Below are 15,836 nucleotides of genomic sequence, written 5' to 3'. Positions count from 1 at the left end.
GAAACGGTGTACAAAATCACTTTAAAATGCATGAGTGGGAAAAGGTCTCACTCTCTCCAGGTTTAAAAAATCAAGTCCTCAAAATCCAGAAAAGTTGCTGGGGTTATCTAAGGTGGAGGGAATCGGCACATTTCTGAGTAATCTGCCTAACGGGACCCTTGGCAGAATGCCTCCAGCGCCAAAGTAGCCAAACAGCTATAAGTGGGTCCGCTGTTTGTATGGTGTCAAAACAGGTATAGCTAATCCGTTTTGGCAACTTTTGGGCACTTTCACAGTCCAGATTTGTGCAACATTTCTTTGGGTACACTTTTGGAGCTATGGGTCCCCTCCTTGCAAAAGCTTAGCACAAATCCAGTGGTTCGAGTTGCAGGTGATGGTAAGCTTTAGTCCATGCAGAATATATGTAAAACATGTTTTGGTTTCGTCCTAGAGCAGTAAAGTTATAAGCTGCCCTAAAAAGGCTCTTCCTGTGGGGACTTGAAACAGTAACTACAGGTCACTTTCACCAACATTCTCTAATATGTATGGGGAAGAAGAAAGTATTGCAGAGTTGGGGTTGTGGGTGTGTCACTGTTTAAGGAGCTGAGTGAGAAGTTAAATATGTAAAAGAAATTGTCCACTGCCTTTTCCCAGGTGCAATAAAGTAAATGCAGCGATTACTTTCATCCCATATGTATACAGCAGATAACTGTTACACTCTAAAGAAATGAGATCTCCATGCTTACTGCTGGTCGCACATTTGGATCCTAGCATGGCTGACCAACTTTTCATCCTCCTGAAGTCAATCCATTACGTGGAATGAATTTATTTAATATGACTACCTTTTATTCACAGGGTTACAAAAATGCATAAACTTAACCTGCCACCTTCCCTACTAACAATCTTTTTCTATTGCAGTAGTACTGTTTCTTAGCCAACATTACTGATCCCTTGCTCCATAAATCTGTTGTGCAACTGTGTAATATTAAAACTGGAGGTAGCAGGGTTGCAGAACCTTCAAACTTGTATGGCTTAAAGGTAGGATGACCGGATTTTCAAGATGAAAAACCAGGACCCACTACATGCTTAAAAGGACTACGCCTCCCCCTTTACCCCCAATTTACCTCGTCCACCCCACAGCATTTCCTGCACTACTACTGCTGCTCCTATGAAATGTGCGCTTTTGACTGTGGATAGCAGCTTTTTAATAATGAAGAGCTTTTGCTTCGATAAATGTTACAAACCTTGCTGGTCATTCATTTACCAACTGGTCTCTGGCACAATCCGTTAATGCATGTGCCTGAAACCTATACGGTTGGGGGTTCGAGCCCAAGCTCGCCATGGCAAAATTCTGTGTACATTTTAATGTATACTTATTTATAATTGTTGGACCCTCCCTGTTGGGAATGGGCGATGGGCACACCAATTCCAGGACACTCCCTGTATAACCGGGACATCTGGTTACCTTACTTAAAGGAAACATTTGGAGAAACCCTGCTCTGATGTACACAAAAGGCTCTCTGTACCTCCTAACATCGGGCATTGAGTGATCAATAATATGCTTGACAAAATCGTGTCTAATCCAAGTGTGGCATACATTTAGTGGCCAAAGTTTAGAGATTACATCTGTGGAAAATATATATTTTCTCTTTCAACTGTTACCATTGAATGACACACTTTCTTTTGCAGCATCTGGCCCTGGCTGATTTCTCTCCTGAACAGTTTCAGTGTCCGTGAGGAGGATCCTTCCATCACAGTCTGTAAGTTTCAATTTCACAATGCCTTTACCTAGATGTTTAAACGTGTCATGGAGGCAGATTTACAATGTTGGATTTCCCCTGGTCATGGTTTCTGTTTGGGTATTTTGTTTGGGGCATTGGGAAACTGTTTCAAAACTGGCTGGTCATTTGACTGTTCTCTAATGTTTAATCACTACATGCAGTGCTGTATAACATATTACTGTACTTGAACAATTAACCACATTTTCAGAATATTAGAACGTACATAAGGTGGGGTGTCCATAATAGCTGTCTTTTTTTTTTGTACAGCCAGGAATCTTTGTAGTTAGACTTTTATGAATTGACACCTTTTTTCTCGTTTGATCCACAGTGCCACCACTCCCGGAGGAATTTGAGCTACAAGGGTTCCTGGCTCTCAGACCCGCGTTCAGGTGAGTAGCCCACTGAATGCAGTCTGTGTGCAATGATAATATAGTATGTAGTGTCTGGCTGAAGGTTGTTGCAGGCATGAAGACTGACCACTCAAGAGGGCCTGGAAGTGTGAGTGCATGAGGATGCTGGAGTGCACGATGATGGCAGGTGAGTGATCTCTTTTATAGCGTAAGCGTAACTGAAACCATAAAGTAACATTTATTCCATAGTCTGACATCTAGTGGTAGTCGCGCAGTATTACGAGATTTGTTTAGAAAGCGAAACGGAGGTTGACGGGGTGTGTTAGTAATAATATCCCCACTGACGAGTATTGCTACCCATGGTCCTACACACGTAGAGGTCCCGCAGATTGCTTTTCTGCCACTGAGGTCGATTGCAAGTTTGCGGAGTTCCTTTCCAGGCGGATGTCTTTGACTAGTTACAAGTTTATTCGTAGACTTCTCTTGCTTTACTGTCCACTTTTGCTGCAGCGTCATCCAACTGCTTGATGGCCTTCAACGGACAACTCCATCGTAGACTACTGAATCGACTAGCAGACGCGGCCTTCACAGATCTCTTCGTGCTTCGGCCCTTAGGGCGAGAGGGATAAGGCCTTTCATACTGACTCCTTTTAGAGAATGCATATTCTGCCACCCTTTTTCCCTTTTTCTCGCCAAATTGCCCTTTCCATTTGTGTTGGAGAAAACACTTTTTAAATTTTACACTACTTGACATAGAATATTACTGTGGAAGGACAAGCAATGAGTGTGCAAGTACTTTCTCCCTAGGGATCACCCTGAAAAGCTTTGCAAGTCCTGCAGACTTTTCTGCCCGAAAACCGTCATACCAAGCGCTGGGCCGTCCACACAATGCAGGCCGAAGCCTCCATCAACGTGACTGAGGATTCCAGCGAGGGCAGTATCAGCATCCTTCGAGATGCCGAATGCAACCAGAGTTCGTCTGAACCCCATGTATCAGGTGCTCAATCTTGCGCAGGGGTAGCACGTACACCTACCTCCCCGTTGGGTCTTGGCACCCGGTTTGGTAGACAACACGGGTCACCGCGACCCGCTGGGGAAAGAGGGTTAGGGTCCGTTGATTGGATAGGTAGAGGGTTGTTTGGGTAACCGGGTAAAAGGGGAGGAAGGGTAGGAATGGGTTATGGATAAGAAGGGATTTAGGAAAGGTCCGCCTTGGTGTTCTGCCTGGGACTCCTGAGTTCGACGGTACTCCGCCCATGCACGCTTCCACACTCCCAACCTACCTGCCCCCAAAACACTGACTTCTATACACGGTTCACTTACAGTATGGAAACACCATGGGAAAGGACATTATGAACACGCTACAGTTTCTGGCATAGAGTTGGCAGTTTCATCTACCAACCCACAAGGTTAGCATTATCAATAACACCCAACACCTTTACAAGTAACCAAATGAGCACTTAGCTTCGTTTGTTGGTGCCGGGTGGCGTGCCAGGCGACTGCCAGAGTTCGTGCCGTTAGACTACGGCGGCGCAGCGGGTTCTGGCCACTGATGCTGTGGGATGCCGCTACAAGGGAATCAGAAACAAGAATGAGCTCAGGTCGCGGACTGGGCCCGTCACATTACTCTCTCACGCTGATGTGTTCCCCCAAGAATCTGCAAGGGCCGTGTTGCTTCACACGGCAACAAATAGTGTAGACTGGGTTACGATCGCCCCAAGAATCTGCAAAGGCTGTGTTGCTTCACACGGCAACGAAATTGTTAAACTGAGTTACGAGGTGGCCACTTGGCCTTAACTAGTATCACCGGAGCTTTCCTCAGCCCGGCGCTCATACAGGCTAGGAAGTTGTGGGAGAATCAACAACGTTGCATGCACTACTGTTTTGTTCTGTGAACCAACGGTTCGTAAAAGCAGAGAAAGGCACTTATCTTGCCGGAGGCGCGGGGCCTGCAGAGGTCACAGGCGGGGAATGGCCCCGCGGGTCGCAGCCTGCAGGAGCCCTCAGCCTACACGTCCGCTCCCATCCGAGTCTGTTAGCGCAAGCGGGGATCCGTGCGCTCGTCGCGCGCATGCGCGGACCGTCGGGCGTTGTCCCACGTAGTTCCACTGCTTGCGAGCACGCGAGCTTGCTGGGACTTGTAGTTCTGCCTACCGGATGGCGTTTTCTGCCATCTGCAGCCAATGTTCTGCAACGAGGACACAACAGTGTACTGAAATACAGTAAGTTATGGCTCCTACCGGACCTAATCCCCACACTGGACACAGCTGAGGCAGTGGGGGTCCTGACACCATGTGTGGCCCACCGACTCCACTAAGCACGCTGGCGGCTCTGTGACAGACTGCTGGTGGCCATAGCGCGCACACACGTCCAAAAAACATTAAGCACATAGCCCATGGCCGACATTCAACACAATAGTTGAGGCCCACGCTGTGTCTGTGGAAATAGCCTCTAGATCTTACCTGTCCTCTGGGCCATCACTTCAACTTTCGCCTCACGACAGGCCTCTGAAACCGGACCCCAAAGTTGGTTCGGAAACCACACACAACCGCCCTCCTTTTGCACGCTGAAAAAACAGGCGTTGAAAGGCGCATTGGCGTTGCCTAAACATGTGCTGAAAATACAAGAACAAATTAAAAAATATGTCCCGCTACCCTGTTAAAGAAAAATTCACCTAAAAAATCGGAATCCTTGACACCTTTGTCTTCCAAAAGCTCTCAGGTTATGGATTCCTCATCCCCTGTAGACAGACTCTCAGGAGTTATTCATCACAAGGATCAGGCACCCTGCCAAGCCACCCCTACCCCTCCTATGACTATACTCTGAACAATTCAACAGAATAATAAAGATGTCATGCTTTGTTGACTTCATGGACAAGCATCCAGAAGAACCAACGTCCCTTAGACTTCTTGCAGCCAGGGGCTGCAAAACATCAACCTCCTTCCAAAAAACCATGTATTGACTCACAGCCAAGCACTCCCTCACGCCCCGGCATTCCCCCATAGGTCCCTCAGACTCCACCTACCAAGACTCCTCTCAGGACATGTATGGTGCTGATCTCTCAGGGTCGCAAGACCCCGACTCTCAAGGGGACCTTTACAGTCAGGAGCAGTACTACACTGATGATATCTAGGTCATCCAGTCGCCTGACCACCAAGATAACCTGTAGCAGATACACCTGTAGACAATCGCCTCCATTGCAACCAACTGCTGCTGAAGGCTGCCCACCATTTAAGTATTGACACCCAAGAGGCACAAGGAGACAAGGACTTTGTGGAGGATATTCTTGGTGACAGGAAGTCCGCCACTCCGTTTATCCCACTGTTAGTCTATGTATACAGCCCTCCTTACTTGCACCTCACAAGGGCGGTTAATCCTAGAATTGATTGGTTGTCACCACTACCAGAAAGAGGGCTGGTACTCCTATGAAGCCCCATGAGACAAAGAAAGTGAACAAATGTACACTTTCGGAAGGAAGGTTGTCTCCTCAGTGGCATAGCCAGCTTTAATTGCAAATAACACTACACTCCTAGCAAGGTAAGGCTGCCACAAGTAGGATGACTTGGAACACCAGGTTGAAGAGGTTCCAGAACCTCTAAAATCACAATTAAGCACCATCTCGGAGGTCAAGCGGATATCGAACTGCATCCTTAAGAATAGTCTCAATGCAGCAGACAATGCAGGCTGCATCACAGAAGGCACAGACAGTCTGGTTTTAAATTGGAGACACAGGCCACCGTCCTTAACATGCCAGTGGAACCTAAATGTCCTTTTCAATAAGGCTGCCGAAGACTCCCTCAAGAGCGCGAAGGACAAGTACGACACTCTTAAATCCCTCGGCCAATTAACCGACAAACCCTATGTACAACAGGGCTCCTCAGACTCCAGGTTTTGGGGTCAGGGTTCACCACGCTCTTTTGGATATACTCAGGGCGGACAGTCTTCAACTTGGGGCCCATCGCAAGGACACTCTTCCTCTTTAAAAGATCCACAGGAAGAGGAACCTCGCCTGAGATGCCCCACCCCTCGCAAACAATGATGCACCACTGCAGATCCCCTCCCATGCCATCCCAGTAAGAGGTTGAATTTCACACTTCACCCACACATGGGAGGGGATGATGTCCGACAAGTGGGTTTTGTCCACCGTGGCAGGTAGGTATTGCATCAAACTGTTAAGCCACCCAACTGCCCAACAAGACACGGAAAGATGACGCCAGAAGATCAGCACATACTGTTAGAACAAGTAAAGACACTGCTGGAAAAGGACGCCAGGATTGTCCCTGCAAAACTGGTAAACAAGGTTATTTATTAAATGTACTTCCTTGTGCCACAGAAAGACCTTTCCATGCACCCAGTACTAGATCTGCGAACAAATGTCAAGCCCCAAAAGTTTCGTATGACTGCGATTCAGGAAGTGATTCCTCTCAAAACCGGGAGGACTACGTGGCAACATTGGATATGAAGGATGCATACTTCAAGGTACTCCTCCTTCGGCATTACCTCAGCGCCAAGATTATTCACATAAGTGTTCACAGTAGTGGCAGCACAACTGCTCAGACTCAATCCCCATATACCCTTAGCTGGACGACTGGCTAATCATTGGGGAATCTTCTCAAATTTGCAAACAAAGGACAATAGACCTTTTCAGTTTGGGCTTCTCCATCAATTAAAAGAAATCAAGTCTAGCCCCCAGTCAAATAAAAGTTTTTGCGACCAATTCCAAAGACAAGAGGAGTTGGCTTTCCCGTTAATCGAGAGAGTACAAAACCTGCTGTTGCAAGTAGCTCACTACAAGGCCGGTCACCAGATAACTATATGCAAAGCAACACACTTGCTCGGGTTGACGGCCTCATGCATTCACTTGGTGCCACAGGCGTGCTTGTGCATGCTCCCAATGCAGGAATGGTTAGCAGAACCATGGTCTCAGGCAAGCATTCAGTGGGATGATCTAGTGTTTTTTTCACTAGCCCTGGTACAGGCTCTTCGCTGGTGGTCCATGGACAACCTGCTAAAGGGAAAACCCTCCGTGTTTCACCAACACAAGCGGTCCTCACTGCAGACACCTGTTAGGCAAGATTGTATGTAGTAACCCTGTGGGAGACTACACCAGCCTTGTCGTCTTGGCAATAGGTAACCCAACCTTTGGTATAGGCCTGTACTACACAAGTTGGTAGTGTGACTGAGCAGCCAGCCTCATCTCAAGAGGGGTCAATGTGAGCTGTAGGGTTGTAACATAGTTTCACAGCGACAGGTATTCAAATAACACTTACACTCAAGGTGTCTTGATAAAACTATTTATTAATTTAATAGTTTTAACATGAGCCTTCTTTAGAAGGGTGCGAAATGCAACACTTAAAATACACTTCAAAATACAGTCCTTCAGTTCAATAAAGTAAGTAGATGCCCTTTTGGGATGGCACACATTTCCCTACACCCTGAGGTGACTTCAATAGTTAGGACACTGTGGACATTAATATATCACTTTTCACACTTAAATGGTAATACTGAAGTTGTGGCAAAAAGGAAAAGGTTAGGGAAAGAAAAATGGTTAAGTTTCTCAAACAGCTAAGCACTTTAGAATCAACCAATGCAATGTCGGTTAGCCCTTTCCCAACTATACAAGTAAGGTATGTCTGACTTTTTGGAGGGACACTTAAAAACAAAGTCGGGGGGTAAGAAGAGTCTTCGGGGAGCCGGGACAGCCAATGTCAATTGAGCAAAGTCTAGGGGAGCTGAGGTACTTCTTGAATATTTACACAAAAGTCTTGCACAATGTTAAAGAGTTTTGTTGTAAAAGAAATCTGTTGGGCCACAAGCTGGGAGGCTTGTGAAGGGCAAAGCTGCAAGCAACTCTGAAAAGGGCAGCCACTGCAAGTCTCCAGTGAGAGCAAACAAGCTACACACCAGAGGCCCTTAGTTCACAGTACCTTGAGTCTGAAGAAAAGCTTCCAGCTGGCTTCTGTTCCTGTTGTAGTCCTGCAGATCCTGTTGTTCCTGGGCCTCAGTCGTGGGGACAAGAGGGCAAACGTCTGGGGACTCCTGCACTACGTTTCGAAGGTATGTGGCAGCAATGGGCACAATTCAGTTCAGTGGATTGTTACTTGAAAATAGCACCACCGCGGTTCTTGGACACCTTGTGGACTTTCCTTGCTTCTGTGGTTGAGCACTCTGTTGAGGCGGCTCAGATTTGATTAGTCCTGCTTCGAGGGAGTCCGGAGGATCTTCCTGGAGCTCTGGTCCGGCTTAAAGGCGATGCACTCGATTCTGGTGTTCCTGTCCCCTGGCACTAGTTTCCTGCAGCAGCAATGAAGTAAAGCCAGCAGAGAGGGGTTCCAGTCGAGTTTGTCGAGGGGCTGATTGGTCCCACCAACCCAAGGGGAGAAGTCGTCCTTGCAGGGTGTTAAGCAAGTTTGTATGCAGTGCCCTGTGGGAGACGGCACCAGCCTTGTCCTCTTGGCAATAGTTAACCCAGGTATAAGCATGTACTACACAAGTTGGTATAGTGACAGAGCAGCCAGGCGTATCTATGGAGCGGTCAGTGTGAGCTGTAGGGTTGTAACAGTTTCACAGTGACAAGTATCCAAAATAAACACTTGCACTCAAGGTTTATTGATTAAACAATTATTTATTAATTTAAGTCAGTTGAATAAGCCTTCTTTAGAAGGGAGCAAATATAACACAAATATAATTCAATAAATACACACTCCGTTTAAATAAATCAGTAGATACCCATTTGGGATGGCACACAGGCACTTCCTACACCCTGAGGTGACAAATAACTAGGACACTGTGGACATTGATATTTCACTGGTGCGTATAGAGCAATACGGAGTTTGGTGTCAAAAGGAAAAGGTTAGGGAATAAAACAATGGTTAACAAACATTCTTAAGTAGGTAAGTATTTTTGAACCTCCCCAATGCAAAGTAAATTAACCCTTTCCCATCTACACAAGTTATAGAATGTGTGACTTCTGTTGAGTGATAGTTTAAGCGCAAAATCGGAGGTTAGCGTATTTCAAAAGTCTAGGGGAGCTGAAGCACTTCTTGAAGGTAAGTAAAATGTCTTGCACAATGTTTTAGAAATCTTTGTAGGAAATGTAATCACTGTTTGGCCACAAGCTGGGAGGCTTGTGATGGGCCAAGCTGCAATCAACTCTGCAAAAGGCAACCAAGGCAAGTCTCAACTGAACTGGCAAGGATACACGACAAGAGGTAAGTACTGCCTACTTTACAGTACCTTAGGTCTGAAGAAATTGGTTACAGCTGGCTTCTGTTCCAGTTGTAGTATGGCAGATCCTGTTGTTCCTCGGCCTCAGTCGTGGGTACAAGAGGGAGGATGTCTGCGGACTTCTGCCCTACGGTTTGAATGTCGGCGGCAGCAATGGGCAAACTTCAGATCAGCGGAACTTCGCGGTTTCAGCTTTTCACAAATGGCACCACTGCAGTTCTCAGCTACCTTCTGGACTTTCCTCGCATCTGGGGTCCAGCACTCTGAGGTGGCTCAGGCTTGGTCAGTCCTGCTTCATGGGAGTCCTGAGGATCTTCCTGGAGCTCTGGTCCTTCTTGACTACACACACTATTCTGGTGTTCCTCTCCCTTGCAATCCGTTCCTGCAGCAGCAATGGAAGTACAGCCAGCTCCGAGAGGATTTCCAGATGAGTTGGTCTTGGGGTCGATTGGCCCCACCAACCCAAGGGGAGAAGTCGTCCTTTGCAGGGCTTCTCTAGTCAAGGGGAATTCAGAGCTTCGGCAGTGCAGCAGGGCTTCACCGGGCAAATCAACGGTCCAGAAGTTGCAGCAAGCGTCTCTTCCAAGTTCTTCGGATTCCTTCGTCCTGTGGTCCACTCTGCCTTCCAAGCAAAATACCTCGCCTTTTATGCAGGTTTCTCCCATTCATTCGCAGCCTAGCTGTCAAGCACAAAGCAGAGTGGCTGTCCTTGGAGGACATCCAGCCAGCCAATCACCTTTTGGGTGCATTCCTGTAACCAAGGTGATTAAGCACAGGGATTTTCGGGCACCTCACTCACTTCCTGCCCTGCCAGACACGCTGGAGCCAGAGGTGGGCTTCGCTGTTGAATCCCGCCAAAGACTAAACAAACAGACCAAACCTGGTTTGCCGAGCAGAGTAAATGTCAAGAAGGACCTTTCCAACAAGAAATGGTGGGAAAAGACCAGGGCCATTTTGAAAAACGGGCCCCCATGGGTGCTTTACTGCAGCTGCAATTGCAGCCCGTGGTGGAAACAGAGTGGAAGGAAAAAGTAAACCACTGCGAGCAGCCATTAATTGTAGGAAGGGTTAACATAAATATGTTACATGAAAAACTAGACAAAGGGTGAACTAACCCCTCCAGTACCCTATTGTAAGATAGTGTGTGCTGGGTCTAGTAAGTTACACATTTAATTAAAGTCAATTTCACTTAACTGCTCTTGGAAACAGTTTATCCAAGAGAAGGTATTTAAACCTTGGGAAATCTAAAAGACTTCCTGTGCCACTGCACTGAAGGTGCTGTGTCACAATGTAAAAAGATGATGCCTATGGAGTTAGCCAGACTCCACAACCAAGGGAAACTGTTCAAACCAATGAAAAATACATGAGATTGGGGAAAAAAAACTCTCTCCAGGATAAAAATGAAAAGTCCTAAAGTCCAGCAAAAAGAGCTGGGGGTCTGTAAGGTAGAAGGGAATTAGCACATTTCGGAGAATTCTCCCTAACACAGGGCTTCTCTAGTCGATTAGGAGCTTCAGCAATGCAGCAAGGCTTCACTGGGCAAACCAATGGTCTGGGAGGTTACAGCAAGCTTCTTCAGTTCCTTCATCCAGTGGTCCACTCTGCCTTCCTTGCAAATGACCTTGCCTTTTATACAAGTCCCATTCATTTGCAGGCTAGCTGTCACTCACACAGCAGGTTGGCTGTCCTCCAAGGACAGCCCGCCAGCTAATCACCTTTGGGTACATTCCTGTAACCAAGGACACTAAGCACTGGGAGTTTCGTGAACCTCCCTCGCTTCCTGCCCTGAGACTATTTTTTAAATCAAACTTGTAAGACCTTTATCTTTGCAACAGGACTTCGCAAAAATTTGAAAAGTTAACAGTTTAAATGTGATTTTATGGGCTTTAATTTAAGACGTCCGACTTCATTGCCACATGGGGAATAGAAATGGCAGAGAAATGGGTTTTCCACGGAAAGTGTACAGGATGCCACTGTCAAATTTAACACCGATATGCCTAATAATCTATACGCATGTGTAAAGTTATAGAATTTTAAGTAATATAATTCTCACTGAAAAGTGTGAAAAACTGGTAGAAGGGTGAAACAAGGTCCCACAACTGTGAGGATTGGACTGCTGTGCTCCACATACAATATGTAATTGGCCCATGTGATTTGTTAGTGTCACAAATGTATAAATGTTTGTTAGGTTATGACTGATTTTGGTAAAAAGGACTGTCGGATGGCTTTTTACCTCAAAAAATCCAACCTCAAACTGGGACTCCTCAAGGAGGCAACCAACATTGATTGTCCTATCCGCTTCTTGGAGGTAGGCTCAGCTCAGTTCTGTCCACCAATAATTCTGTGATATCACCATGCACTATAAATGAGCGGTTGACAGAGCTCCACACGCTCTGTCCGGAATGTCCAGCGCCTGCGTTGCTGATCTTCCACATTCATCCTGCCAGACTCCAGATTCCTCTACAAGGCCAAAGCATAGCGGACCAGATTTCACTGCCAGGCCAAAACATAGCTGACTCTACTCCAGCAAAGGCCTAGATTAAGAAAATCCCATTAAAAAGGGCAAAGGCTGTGGTACCTTGGCATCCTGAGACCAGGCCGGCTTGTCCAGTACCTGTGCCATCCAGTGACCCGAATTGCCCAGCTGTACTTGCCATTTGGTGACCATATCTTTGCCCAGCTGTCACTTGCCAGGAGAGTCCGCTACCTGGTGACCCGAGCGGTGCAGTGACAAGAACCCAGTTAACTGTTCCAAAATTCCCAAACCTAAGCGTGGACTGGGAGTATCCCACATCCCATAACACAGTCTACCCCATCTTCACCAGTTTGTCTTTGTTCCACTCTCTAAGCAATCCTATCCCTACCCAGGTAACTTGTTAACTGTTATAATTCTCTGTGCACCCTGTCATTGAATTTCCCAGCGTTAGCACCACTTTCCTATTTTCCTTTTGTTCTGCATAGATCATAAGTCATTGGCGATAATTTCATTAAATTAATTTTCCCTAAAGAAAAGGGGTAGACTGCGTGAAGGGTTACAACTGCAGTGTAACTTTGATATTCACGGGTGGCGTTCCTCTTTGCTTAGCCATTAAATCTAGTTTAAGTAAAATGTGCCTTTCATTTTAAAATTAATATTCTTTTTCACTGCAATATTTTCCTAAAAACAAACCTCGCTCTACCTTCCAAATCCCTCTCAATTCTCCAGCTAGAGACCTATTTTCACCTCTATATTGTACCTGTGATATATATCTATCTCCAGCCCAAAAACTGCATTGAGAATTCAAGTATTTCACCCGTTTTTTCCTCAAATTCGTTTGTCATTTTAAACAGGAATTGAGAAAATTGCAACTTTCCAACGTGTTATTCGGCTGCAGCATGTTCTAATTTTCCACTTGTTTGTGAATTGTATGATTCTTTTTGATCCCTTGTCTTGTGATTGCTAGAGTTTATGCATTACTGTTGTTGAGTCATGTTTGTCTTAATGATTTAACAGCACATTAACTATTTGTCAATTTCTGAGTGTCATTCCATGCTATTACAAAGGGTTTAAAATACGTTTTTCCCTCTCATTGTGATTTAGATTCTGTTCACTGCCTCTACTGCCCGACTACCTGCTGCTTCTTTCTATCCACTCAGAATTTGTGGTTGAGGGAACATTGCAAGGGGAAACCATAACTTGGGTGCTATCTTTCCAAATTCAAAAAAGTGCTCCTATTAAATTGTGCTTTGGATATATTCTACTAGGTTAACCAAGTGCATGGCTTCCATCTCCATTGTAATTATCACCCCAATGGTGATTGCTGCCCAATATTAAAATTTGTGAGATTTTTGTGAATTCTAAGAATAATGTATTTCACCAACCGGCCTAGTTCATGGTCCATGGTGACCCGGGATATTTGTAAAAGGGGGTGTGAGACGGATCGGGTATCGGCTCGATTTTAATTGAAATTAAAGAAAAAGCATTCTTATTGAGAACCACATACCAGGCTAAGACCAAGTGTCCTGGTCAAGTGTGTGACACCCGATTGGTATCCTTAACAATGAGCATCTCTTACCTCCTCTCCAGGCTCACCTTCAAGTGAACAGTTTGTGCAGCACTGCTTGGCCGACTCTGGATTCCTCCCTGGAATCCCTGTCGACGCTGTAGAATTTCGTGAAGGTGTGCGTCGACCTCCACGTAGCTGTCCTGCAGATTTCCAGCAGAGGCACACCAGACGGGAACACCGTTGTAGCAGCGATCGCCCTGGTGGAATGGGCTCTTCTCGGACGGCCAGGCAGCGGTCTGTTTGCCAACCAGTGACAGTGGGTGATGAAGCCAGAGAGCCACCTGGAAATGAAAGCCTTGGACAGGGCCTTCCCATGGTTCACAGGTTCAAAGTTCCCAAAAAGCTGGGAAGTTTTCCGGAAACTCTTTGTGCGGGCCACATAAAACTTCAGCACTCCAGCCATATCCAGCGAGTGCAAAGTCCTTTCAGCTGACGACGAAGACGTCAGAAAAAGCACAAGCAACACCAACGGCTTGTTTAGATGAAAGTCTGACGGCACCTTGGGCATGAAGGAGGGGTCCGTCCGTAGCAATACCCTCGTCTCGTGGAAAGTAAAGTAAGGTGGTTTACAGGAGAGGGCCTGGATCTCACCCACACGTCGTGCAGAGGTGATGGCCACGAGAAAAGCTGTTTTCCATGACAGAAACTTGAGTGGAACGGGTGTCCCATGAGCCTAGTAAGTACCACATTGAGCTCCCATGCCGGGGCTGGAGCCTTCACTGATGGGAACGAGCGTAATAGTCCCTTGACGAATGACTTGACCAACCGGTGCGACCACAAGGAGGTTCGTCCTGTGGTGTAGCGGGAGATGGCCGCTTGATGAACCTTGATGGAGGCGTGAGCCAGCCCTGGTTTGGCCATCAGCAGCAAATATGGCAGTACTTGAGGAGCGGTGACCCTCAGAGGGTCGATATTCTAGGAACGGCACCAAATAGCAAATCCATTCCACTTGAGTCCATAGCATTTCAAAGTAGACGATGCTCTAGCTTTGGAGAGAACTTCCTTGCAGTCCGCCCGGAGATCGTAGCCACCGAATCCTAGCGCTGTAGGAGCCAGGCCTTCAGCTTCAGAGACCCTATATCATGGTGAAGAATGGCGCTTTCTTCCCTGGCAAGAAGGGGAATATTCATGAGCATGTCAATCCATGCTGGAGAACAGTTCTTAGAAATGTGATAATTCCCTTCTTCTTTAGAGACCCCCAGCTCTTTTTGCTGGACTTTAGGACTTTTAAATTTCTAACCTGTAGAGAGTGAGACCTTTTTCCCACTCTCGCTCATGCATTCTGTGATTTGGACTCTGTTTCTTTTGACTTTGGAGTCTGACAAACTCAATAGGCATCATCTTTACCTTGTGACACACTGCACCTTCAGTGCAGTGGCACAGGGAAGTCTTGTACATTTCCTAAAGGTTTAAATACCTTCTCGTGGATAAACTACTGTTTCCAAGAGCAGTGAAGTGAAATTGACTTTGCTTACATTTTGTAACTTTCTAGACCCAGCACACACTATCTTAAAATAGGGTGCTGGAGGGGTTACTTAATATCCCTGTCTAGTTTCCCATGTAACATGTTTGTTACCTTTTCTAGAATTAATGGCTGGTGCCAGTGGTTTACTTTTTCCTACCATTGTGTATTTCTACCGCAGGCTGCGATTGCAGCTGCAGTAAGCACCCATGGGTGCCCATTTTGTCAAAATGGCCCCAGTCTTCTGCCATTTCTTGTTTGAAAGGACCTTCTTGAGATTTACTCTGCGCGCCAAACCAGGTTTGGTCCCTTTGTTCATTTTGTCTTTGGCGGGGATTCACGAGTGAAGCCCGCCTCTGGCTCTAGCGTGTCTGGCAGGTGCAGGAAGTGAGGGAGGTGCCTGAAACTCCCTGTGCTTAATCCCCTTGGTTACAGGAATGCACCCAAAGGTGATTGGCAGGCTGGCTGTCTGACAAGGACAGCCACCCTGCTGTATGATTGGCAGCTAGGCTGGAATGACTGGGAGAAACTTGCATAAAAGGCAAAGCTTTTTGGCTTGGAAGGCAGTCTCGACCATTGGACGAAGGAATCCGAAGAAGAACTTGGAAGAGACGCCTGCTGCAACTCCTGGACCATTGGTTTGCCCGTCGAAGCCTTGCTGAAGCTCCAAATTCGAAGAAGCCCTGCAAGGACGACTTCTCCCTTTGAGTTGGTGGGACCAATCAACTCCAAAGGAAGCCCGTCTGGACATCCTCTCGAAGCTGGCTGTATTTCCACTGCTGCTACAGGAACCAAAGTGCCAGGGAGAGGAACACCAGATTGTGTGCGTTGCTTTAAAGTCAGACCCGAGCGCTTAGAAGATCCTCCGGACTTCCCTGACGCAGGACTGACCAAGCCTGAGGCATCTCAACAGATTGCTGGAAACCAGAAGTAAAGAAGGTCTGAAGTGGTAGCCGAGAACGGCAGTATTGCTGTTTGCTGTCAGGTGCGA

General features: G+C 46.6%; 1 protein-coding gene across 6 annotated transcripts in view; it reads left to right on the top strand.

Annotated features, from left to right (window-relative positions):
• Positions 1-15,836, top strand: part of SMG7 (SMG7 nonsense mediated mRNA decay factor) — a 1,316,737-nt gene that overhangs the window by 679,057 nt on the left and 621,844 nt on the right. For all 6 annotated transcript variants that reach the window (XM_069641403.1, XM_069641402.1, XM_069641401.1 and 3 more), the window contains exons 11-12: positions 1,669-1,739; positions 2,089-2,149. In XM_069641403.1, coding sequence (XP_069497504.1) covers positions 1,669-1,739; positions 2,089-2,149 — 132 coding nt within the window. The remainder of the gene's footprint in view (positions 1-1,668; positions 1,740-2,088; positions 2,150-15,836) is intronic.

The sequence above is a fragment of the Ambystoma mexicanum genome, chromosome 1q (assembly GCF_040938575.1).
Source record: "Ambystoma mexicanum isolate Mex_15411 chromosome 1q, UKY_AmexF1_1, whole genome shotgun sequence".
Classification (NCBI taxonomy): domain Eukaryota; kingdom Metazoa; phylum Chordata; class Amphibia; order Caudata; family Ambystomatidae; genus Ambystoma; species Ambystoma mexicanum.
The sequence above is the reverse complement of the archived record's forward strand: the minus strand, read 5'-3'. Positions and strand labels throughout refer to the sequence as shown.